This window comes from Micrasema longulum, unplaced genomic scaffold (genome assembly GCF_059751315.1).
Source record: "Micrasema longulum isolate JH-2025_06_02 unplaced genomic scaffold, ASM5975131v1 h1tg001693l, whole genome shotgun sequence".
Classification (NCBI taxonomy): Eukaryota; Metazoa; Arthropoda; class Insecta; order Trichoptera; family Brachycentridae; genus Micrasema; species Micrasema longulum.
In genome coordinates, this window is record NW_028278871.1 from 232,728 (window position 1) to 243,545 (window position 10,818).

The following is a 10,818-nucleotide window of genomic DNA, read 5'->3' on the forward strand; positions in this document are numbered from 1 at the left end:
TTTTAAAAATACAATCATATTTATTTTATTAAATGTACAAAATTGAAGATACTTGATTATCATTAATTTCCAAGATCTTGCTTGCCATTATAGCCTTCAGTCTTCATATCATTGAGTCCGAGTTCATCATTCTGTTCGAAGTTCCTCTCGTACTTGGTTATCTTCAGACCTGAAAAAGCAAAACCTTTATACTCGTGGGGATAGAAATGTTACATCTTTATGAGTCTGCACTTTACGTTAACATTTTAGATTTATTTTATTTGTTTATATATACGCCCAATGGGCATTTTTATGGACACATTTATACATAGAAAATTATTATTAAAAAGACTCAATGGTTTATAGTAGACCTTGTGGGAGTGGAAGCGGGAGAGAGGTGTTTATAATTGAATTTGATTCAGTGATCGTTTGAAAGAAGACAACTTGTTATCAAAGAAATCAAGACTGGTATGTTTGTTGGCAGACCTGAGAATTCTGGGCATAGGGGAATGAAAACCATAGTTAGTTCTATGGTTATCGGTATGAAAGAGTAAGTTTTGTCTGAGGTTTCTAGTTGGGATATTTAATTTTATTGAGCTCAGTAGTTCAGGCGCATCAAAGAGTGAGTTGAGAATTTTAAATAGGACTATACGGTCGGATTTATTTCGACAGTCTTGAAGAGAAGATATATTTAAGGTAGTTTCTAACTCATTATACGTATATTGGTCTCTGGATAAGCCCAACCTCCAGCCTATCTTTCTCAAAAATCGATGTTGAACTTATTCAATATTCTTGATGTGAACATCATAATATGGAGACCAGACAACAGAGGAATACTCTAGGTGCGGGCGAACCAGGGAACAGAAGAGAGTTTTAAGGGTATTGATATTTTTGAAGTCAGCTGTGCTTCTGTTAATAAATCCAAGAAGTTTTTCCAAGAAGAGATGCCCCGATCTTGCCAAATTTCGGTCCGTCGAGTCTTGGCATTTTTTGCGATTAGAATGGGTCTTTTAATTTCTAATGTGCATGCCCGACCAGATGCATACCAGACCCTATATACAGTTGAGGTTTAATTTAGACATAGTACAAAAGTCTTTCAGCTACATAGCGCCAAACGATTCCAGTGATTCATTAAAATAAATTAATTAAAATTACCTTCATCCAGAGTTCCGTCAGTATTTAAAGTCTGTACATAGGAGTTCCCCGCTGGGTCGTCTAGAACTAATGTTACGGACAACTTCCCTTCTATGACAGTATCCATTCGAGCTACGAAGCTGAAAAATTATATTTTCATAATATTCATTTATTCAACTTTTTGTACATAATGTTATTTTAACATATTACAACAGAGATGAAGAACATTTAAGAGAAAGTAATATAGAAGAGAAGGTAATATAGAATTCCCAGGGAGTTGAATCCAGTTCTTGTCTACAAAAATTTGGACAAACTCAAAATATTGTTGATAAATTACCTGGTCCTTGAAGAAGTATAGAAATTGAAAAAATAATATTTTCAGGCGTTGCCTAGTATGTAGGTGAAATAATTCAATTGGATGAATCTCACCCGCATAAATAAAGGTTTCAGCTCTTTAACTTCACAAACATCAACAGATGAAAGAATTGAAGGAATATAGATGTTCAAATATAGGCAGAATGGTGAATGTTACACAGTGTGTAAAGTGGCCACTTAAACCAGCCATTGACAGGTCATAAGCCCTGTAGATGCCTAGACTTCTATATTACCTTCTCTTAAATGTTCTTCATCTCTGTTGTAATATGTTAATATAAACAGCTCCCCAGGGAGTTGAATCCAGTTCTTGTCTACAAAAATTTGGACAAACTCAAAATGTTGTTCATAATGTTATTTGTACATTGGCGGGTTTATTGCCAAATGGCAATTTCTTCCAACCAACCAATAAAATAAAAGTTTTATTTTTATAATTCAAGTTACAGAACATATTCAATAGAAAATAAAGATTAAAAAGCTGAAGATATACAGAAATAGAAATAACCTTTTTTGTTTATAAATTATCTTATATCAAAACCATTAATCAATGGGGAAAAGGAAAAAAGAGGAAAGAGGAAAGGAGAAGAGATTAAGGAAGAGAAAGGAGATGTTTCTTCGGACGTGATTTAAACAGAGATAATGTACTAACATATTTGATGGTGGATGGGAGATGATTCCACAGTGGAGCCGCACGGACACTATATTTAAGAAACTTAAATCAAGAAATTTCAGAAATTAATTTAAATGTTCTTTACTTATCGAGTTGCGTAGCTCTATCTTGGCTCGCCGAGTCTCCGGCCAGCCCGGTCAGCTGGTCGCGCATTGCTCTAAGGACACCTTCCACCGTGGTGAAGCGTCCACACAGAGAGTGCGCGCCCACTTCTAGCTCCAGCTCGGGCACGAGCATGTCGCAAGTGTCGGACTGCAATCGGGACAAAGACACTTCCAACATTAGTCCAAGTCCATACTTCGCTCCCATACATCAGGGTCGGGAGCAGGACTCCTTATGTCCTCTGAGAGGCAATAAATATCAACAAGGGAACTTAGAAAAAGTTGCGTAAATCCTGACTATTCTATGTGACATTATATTATTATAAAGGGGTTCTTTAAAACCTGTCACATCCGAAACCACGATGATCAGTATGGGCAAGAAGACATATTAGCATATTTTTAATATGAGTTAATACTTTTTTGGCACAAAGGCAGCAATATTACATAGGCCCGAGGGTATATAACCTCATCCCAGATTCGTGGGAATGTGGTTGGATTGCCAGGCTGAGGAAGGTGTTGACTGCATTTTTAATCCATATTGGTCGGAGGGAGTCAGAGAAATCGTTGTCCGATGTAGAAGGACGTAAGCTGGTTTCTTGTTTTACTAGTAATGACTTAGGACTTAGGATATAGAGATTTTGGTATTATTTATGTTTTCTCTGGATATTCATTGTTCACTTTCAAGACTGAAAAAGCACACATCATGATAAAACTGTAATTACTTTTTAATATTATTATAAAATACATAATTTACTGCCTTAGAACGGGGAAGCTATCCCTAGTTAGGCAGTTTAGATGAACCAACAGCAAAAATAAAAAATATGTATGTTTACTGTTACTACTTAATTAATTTGTTGTATAAATAATTACTTGTAAATTGCTGTAATAAAGACGTAAAAAAAAAATAAAATAATAATAAGTATATTTAAAAAAAACAAATGATTGCTTAGTTCTGCAGGGGAGAAGTTAGGGGAGCGCGGCGCAGTATCAGACTCCCCCTCCCCCCTCCTTGTTTCTCCCCTGCGGGAGTAAGCAACCATTTCCTTTTTTGATATTTTATTTTTTAAAATTTTATTCGTTCTAAAAAAATATTTTAATGCGCCAATATGTATTCTTGCTCATACTGATCATCGCGGTTTCGGATGTGACAGGGTTTAAAGAACAACCTGTATATTGAAACATTGAAAAAAATATTTAAAAACAAAAATTCATTTTTAACCACAAAACTATAATAATTACTTCTAACATTTCCTTCCTTTCACTAAATCTTATGGCTTGCCTTTTTCAGATTATCGATGGGAGCGAAGTATGGAATTGGAAAAATAATTATAAAAGTATTAAAAATACGATCTATCAGTATAATAAAAAAAGTTTTAATTAGTCAGATTTAATATTAAATCAAGTAAAATTTACCTTCAAAAGGTCTCGAGAGAAGTCATCTCGGGTCCTAACCTTCACTTCGATTCTAACTCCCTTTTCTTCGATGCCTCCTCCAGACTTGACCTGAAAATTTTCAAACAGACTGACATAGATAATTTTATCTAGCTACTTCTAAAAATTTTAACTTACATAAAATGCATACGATTTTTTTATTAAATATATATATTTTTTTAATGGTAATATTATTTATATGGTATAACTTTTTTAAGTATGGCACCACAGATCTTCAACTGTCATTTACTTACCTCATTGGTGCGATGTCCACATTGGTCGCAAGATGTCGCCATGATAACTACATCCTTAAAATGAGGTATACCTGCAAAAACCATTACTCAGAATAAATATCAACGCTTGTCAACTAATGAAAAAAAATATTTAATGTCTTATTTTTTAGTAAATACTTGTCTTAAACACACTATAATAGGCTTGTTTTTACGTTTTTATATCAATTTTCGGAAACAGAGTGTTATGTTTGCATGAAAAAACTGATAAAATCGATTTGATCGGTACATGATCAGTGATCAGTAATTTCCCATCACTAGTGACATTAGTTTTTATGCTGTCATTTTAATCAAGCTATATTTTGAGAACTATAATAGTCGTAGAATGGTTATCCTACGTTTGGGCTCCTCTATAGTTTGGCGCATTATTACTCTGAGCAAAAGTTGCTCTGAGGAGATTTAATAAATAGCAAATTTTGACTTTAAAATCAACTCACTCGTCACTTTCATGTTGGTATCACAAGGAGAATTGCATTCGGGGCAATTCGTACGGAATGTGAGGACTTCCCCTGCCTCTAATTCTTGCAAGGAATGCTCCCCCTCTTTAGTATTGTGCAAGATTCCCTCGCTGTCGTCACCTGCGATCTAACAATTTTTCAAATAAAAAATATAACAAAGTATTGAGCATATAATTAAAATAGTCCAGAACCGAGTACGCGCATCAAACTGAAGCCGACTAAACTACTCATAAATGAGTAGTTTTAAATTTTGGCCATTAGTTACTCTGTAGACATCGCTTAGTATGCTATTTTTTGTCTATAAAAAAAGTTTGTTTTTAAATGTTTACAAACAACTTTCGTTTTTTATGGATCAGGTTATTTCATTAAATTCTTTATAATTACTACCCATTAAAATCTTATTACTGGATTTTTGGTAATACAAAAATAATATTACCTGACATTCAATAAATTTTTGAAAATCGCACTTCTGAATAGAGTGCAACCCAGTTGATGAGAAGAGCAGAGTTTGACATTTTCAAAGAGAATTCCATATTTGAAAATGAATTATTTTGTGTTTTGGAGTTCAAACATAAACAAGTACTTAGGTACCTACTTAAATTCAATATTTGAATACTAATTATTTTTAGATTCGGCATTCAACCATAAACAAGCACTTAGGTTCCCACTTATCAACGAAAAGTTACTCCGTCTTTTCCATGACAACAAAACGTCGATTTTGTCTATTTTAGTTAGGCGTTAAGTCCGAAATGCATTTGTCTTTTTTGCATAGCATCGGGGAGGCATCTTCAAGAAAGTGACGGGAAAAAAATGTTCAAATACCTAATTATCAAAATTCTCTCTCATCGCATATCCTCATAATTTATGTAATTCGAAACACAAAAATAATAATGTTTATGTACGAGGGGGGACCCGAAAAATGGGAATTTCGTCTTGGGTTCTTTATTTTTTAACTCTTTTACACCAAATTTTGATCCCCTTCAAAGTATTCTCGCTTGACCACAACGCACCTCTGCAAACGATACTTCCATTGTCCAAAACATTTTTTTAATTCACTTATCGGGATGTTCTTTAGGCCTTTCAGCGATTTTTGTTTTACCTCCTCTCTATAGTGGCAAAACGCTTTCCCCTCATGTCCCTTTTGAGTCTGGGGAACAAAAAAATCACAGGGGGCTAGATCCGGTCAGTGGGGGGGAGGTGAACAATTGGGGTCATGCCGTTTTAGGTCGAAAACAGCTTTGCAGATCAGGGCAGATCTCTGGCGCACAAGCGAACGGTTCTTCTATCATGACAACGCGCCGGCCCACACCGCTCTCTCTGTAAAGCTGTTTTTTGAGGAACATGAGAGGAAAGCATTTTGCCACTGTGGAGGAGGTAAAATAAAAATCGCTCGAAGACCTAAAGAACATCACGATAAGTGAATTAAAAAATGTTTTGAACAATGGAAAGATCGTTTGCAGAAGTGCGTTGTGGTCAAGGGAGAATACTTTGAAGGTGATCGAAATTTGGTGTTTTATAATAAAATTGTATCTTATGAATTTATAAATGTCTGTTGGCTTTCCAGTGAAATAAAATAAAAAATTAAAATAAATTACCGAGTAGTAACAAGATCTGCATCTAAAACTTAAAATGAGTATTTTTTATAATTTTGAATTACCTCAGACTCAGAATATATGCCCAGTACTCTATTTTGCTCTTCATTTCTGTTGAAATAGTTCACCTTTAACTGGGGATCAGGCTTGGGCGCGTTAGGATTCTCTATATGGCTGTTACCTAAAAATAAATTAACCGATGGTTTTTTCATGTTTTTACCAATTAGATTTAAAACCTTATTATTTCTGACTTTAACTATAAATAATTGAAGCAATTGCCTATGAATATTCAATTTTTTTTTATTTAAAATCTCTCATTTCTTGCATGTGTAGCGACTACACAGCACCGCAACACGCGGACATTTTTGGCACAGTGAGAGAAGGATTAAATGTCAGAAACACTCACTGACCAAAACGATACTTGTGATGGCGGTGTTATTTCAAAATTTTAGTAGGGATTAGCAAAATTACTAAACTTCAAATTAATAAAATCATCGACAATGTTTGGAGTTTGTCCAAATTTTTGTAGACAATCTCTGTTGTAAGACGTTAGTAAAAAAATCATAACGATACACAAACAAGCAAAAATAGTTTTTACCACTAATGTCTTCTAGTACGAGATTGAACGGTCCGTTCTCCTCGACGTCTTTCAGCTTCCGAAGGCTCAGTAGGAAAAGCTCTATTTTCTCTGCATCCTCTGGGTGTTCGATCCGTCTCTTCTCTTGGTCCTGTTTCAACCCCGCTGACACGCGGTCGAGTATTCCCTCCACTGTCGTCACCTCTACGGTCAAAAGAAAGCGAGGAAATAATTTCAGTTTAATTATGTAATTTAATTTTAACTAACATCAACAGATGAAAGAATTGAAGGAATATAGATGTTCAAATATGGGCGGAATGGTGAATGTTACACAGTGTGTAAAGTGGCCACTTAAACCAGCCAATGACCGGTCATAAGCCCTGTAGATGCCTAGACTTCTATATTGTCTTCTCTTGAATGTTCTTCATCTCTGTTGTAATATGTTAATAAAAAATGTATTTACATACACTAAAATATTTCACTGTCCCTAAACCGACACCTGAAACGTAAGACTGATCAACTTACCTTCTTGTAAAGTAATCGAAATACGGTGTGGTCAGTGTATCAATAAAATGCCCTATGCATCATTAGGTGAGGAAAAGGAACGATGATAACGAGTAGACAGGTAATAAAAACCGACCTCCTTTCTGTCCTAGGGCGGGGATCTCGAGCTCCAGCTCCGGCACCGTCACGACGGCCCGCTCGCTGCGCACGACCTGGCGGTTGAGGTCGCGCGCGCACGTCACGGCCAGGCGGTGCGCGGACCCCTGCGGCCGCGTGACCCCGGCCTCGCGCAGCTCGCTGTCGCTGTGCCCGCAGTGCGCGCACGAGGAGGACATGACCACCACGTCGCGGAAGTGCGGGATGCGCGTGAGCATGATGCGCGTGCTGCCCTGGAAATCACGCGCATTGATGAAACTAAGCAAATAAACCATATGGAAAAAGATGTAAACAAACCAAGATAAGAACATGATGTAATATTCGATTCGTATGATGACTCTTTCTCTTTCCATACTCTGACTACTCTCACCAAACGAAGAGCGGTTTCTGTTTCAGCTCTGCAACTTCACAAACATCAACAGATGAAAGAATTAAAGGAATATGGATGTTCAAATCGGGGGCTTAGGGTCATAAGGGCGAAACTACAAAAAATGCTGTTTTGTGTTAAGTACTAATCTGATATCCAAACAAAATATCCTGTTAGTGACAAAAAGATGAAACTCATCCGATAAGTAGTTACCTAGATAAATTTGTGTGAAACTACAAATGAAGCGTTTTGTTTAAAGTCAGAAGAATAAAACACCTTTTACATCATTTTGTTAATTTACTAATGTAAGCGCAAGTTAGGGTCATATAGACGAAAGCGTAGTTTCATATTTTTGTCTCTAAAACATTTGATGCTCTATTAACTGTATTTTTTATTTTCTTTATTTGTTACCCTTAAAAGACAGTATTATTTTTTGAAAACTGTTTTATCATTTATCTCAAAACTGTGTTTTTGTAGTTTCGCCCTTATGACCCTTAACCCCCGAAATATGGGCAGAATAATCAATGTTACAGTGTGTTAAGTGGCCACTTAAACCAGCCAATGACAGGTCATAAGCCCTGTAGATGCTTAGACTTCTATATTACCTTCTTTAAAAAGTTCTTCATCTCTGTTGTGATGTTTATTTATTTTCTTTTATTTAGGAAGCATACAGTACAGTTACAAAGTTTAATATTTTACTCAATTAGACTTAATTCTAATGGACCGGTGAAGTTTCCATATTATAAAGCAATTATATGTAAGGTTAATTATGAAAGTATAAAAAAGAGAAGGAAAAAGAAAAATATAAATGAAAGTTGTTTAAAAATTTAAATTTAAGTGAAAAAAAATATATTTTAAAGTTTGTAGTTTGTAGTGAGTATTTACAAATGGAAGTAATATTAAAAATGAAGAAAATTTGTACTTCACCTATATACTCTTTTTTTCTATGATACATTTAGTTGTCCTTTAACAATAAGGAATATTTTTATGTTTTTTTTATATGTGAATGTTCGAAAATGAATAGAAATGTGCCTACTGCCGACTGCGACACGGTACAAATTACTAGTACTTAAACACATACTTTTTTCTACAAAAACACTCAGTTTACCCAGAAGATGGCTCCTGCAATGGTAGCCGAGACGTCGGAACAAATCCAACACGCACGGTATCACACAAAAACGAAACATATTGATAACTGTGACCGTGAAAATCTTCGCACTTATGTATACTCTAGTTATATACCTCAACGGTCATACGTCGATTGAAATGAAAAACGAGCAATTACTTACATTTTCGTGACAGTTCATGCACAAGGAGTCGACTACGGTGACCTCAGGATCGTCCTCCGCGCTCAAGTCGCTGAACACCGGCTTCTCGGCGTCCATGGCAGCAAATCTGTGAGCTTTTGTGAACAAATTGTACAAAATCGGCCGGAATCACAACTGACAACAGCAGACAACGGTTTATTTTGCAATTTTATAGGTTAGGCTCGGCTGATCGGCTCTGCACGCTGACAGTTGACAAGTGCTGACACTTCACTCCATAGATAAAACATAAATATTCACTTCTTCTTCTTTGTTTATCACTCCACCTCATTTTATCGGGCCTCAAAGGCCTAGGTTGATAAGAATCTCATCATCATTCCATTTCCGTATCTTATGGTGCATAGGGCACTGCATTGATACGCCAATCGCAGCGTATCTTGATATTTTTTGTTACAAGAAGATATTTTTCTCTTTCCTTATTTCTTTACCTTCCTCTTTTTCATTGTATAGTGTAGACATTTGGTCAATTTTTATTTCTTAAATGCGTTTTGTAATATTTTGTTTTATAAAAAAATCTTGGCACCTTAATACAGCTCAAAACACTAAACTTCTGAGTTTTGAGAGTAAGTGTTTGAGAAGAATATTAGGTATAAGGTGGTTCGATTTTATAACTAACATTGAAGTCCGAGAACGGACGCAGCAGCCTCCTATAACGAGCGTCTTGAGGATACAGCGGTGGACCTGGCTTGGGCACGTGCTGCGCATGCCTCAGGAGAACCTAAACCCAAGTTGCCTCTTCTTTAAACCTGCTGGCTTACGCCGTCCTGGAAGGCCGTCAATGACGATCTTTCGACTTTATTCGGCGAAACTAAGGAGCGCTGGATTGACGTGGGAAGAGGCGAAAATGCTGGCTGGCGATAGGGTCTCCTGGAGGAAAATGGTGATGTCCACATGCTTCACTTAGAAGCGGATGTGGAAAAGAAGAATAAGAAAAAAAAGATTAAAATATACAAACAATATGTTCATATACGACTGATTTTCTCAAATTGAATGGTTTTGGTTGGTAGGAAGAAATTGTCTTAAGGCAATATGCCCGCCCTTATACATATGTACGTAAACTGTATATGTATATAAAATGATTAAATCAATCAATAAAGATGATCAGTTTTACTCTTCAGGTGCCAGTTGAGAGACTATAAAATATTTTCGTATGAAAACGCCCTTTTAAATAAATATTTCATATCAACCACGTCAGGAATCGAACACGAGACCTCGAGAAACAGTTCAAATTCGTTTACAAAATAAATAATCTCTTGATATAAATATTGAATTTTTAATAATAAATACTAACTCACCAGTTCGTCGGTGCTAAATTAAATTCTCACATTTTTTTGAAAATGCGTTCAATTTCATTTGCTTTGATTATTGCTTCCTTTCTTGCAGAATCATAGCATGAACTACAAATATTAGAATATTCTTTTAATTTTAATAATAATAAAGTATAAAAATTAATCATACCTTTTTATTTTTCTTAGAAACTAAACGAAAACTAACTCGGAAAAAATTACACACACACAATAGGCTGATCGCGTGCACGATAAAAGAATAAAACAACGTGTAAGAGTACGTCTGCTATTAGAATCGCGGCGCCTACTTTCGTCTGGTGTCGGCCAAACCGGGGAGTCCCACGACGGCACCAACCGGCGTAGTTGTAAATCGGCGTAAATCGAACCGGCGCAAAATGACGTTTACCTTTATTTGAAAAAAAGAAAACCTTCTGTGCGTCAGTCCTAAGCCACTACACGACGGACACCGCCGTTCAACCAAATTCATGCAAAATATATTCATTACAGACTGAAAGACTATTTGGTAATTTTTAATCGTAATACGGGAAAGGAAGAAACAAGAGGTATTAAAATACA

The 10,818-nt window shown here is 35.9% G+C and overlaps 1 protein-coding gene across 1 annotated transcript; it reads right to left on the minus strand.

Annotated features, from left to right (window-relative positions):
- Positions 1-9,175, minus strand: Zpr1 (zinc finger protein Zpr1). The gene is made up of 10 exons (XM_088237297.1): positions 8,921-9,175; positions 7,245-7,497; positions 6,626-6,808; positions 6,093-6,208; positions 4,415-4,562; positions 3,942-4,012; positions 3,670-3,759; positions 2,241-2,407; positions 1,135-1,253; positions 1-169 (listed from the first exon to the last, which is right to left on the minus strand). Exons 1-10 carry the CDS (start codon positions 9,014-9,016, stop codon positions 63-65), a joined length of 1,350 nt encoding a protein of 449 aa, XP_088093423.1. The 5' UTR covers positions 9,017-9,175; the 3' UTR covers positions 1-62.
- Positions 9,176-10,818: the final 1,643 nt, after the last annotated feature.

What these genes read in the sequence shown, in the direction of transcription:
- Zpr1 (XM_088237297.1), bottom strand. Translation starts at nt 9,016, where the DNA reads ATGGACGCCGAGAAGCCGGTGTTCAGCGACTTGAGCGCGGAGGACGAT. An exon ending in TCTCTCGAGACCTTTTGAAG is followed by an intron (nt 2,408 to 3,669) that starts GTAAATTTTACT and finishes TCCCGATTGCAG; the next exon opens with TCCGACACTTGCGACATGCT. An exon ending in AGAGCTACGCAACTCGATAA is followed by an intron (nt 1,254 to 2,240) that starts GTAAAGAACATT and finishes ATAATTTTTCAG; the next exon opens with CTTCGTAGCTCGAATGGATA.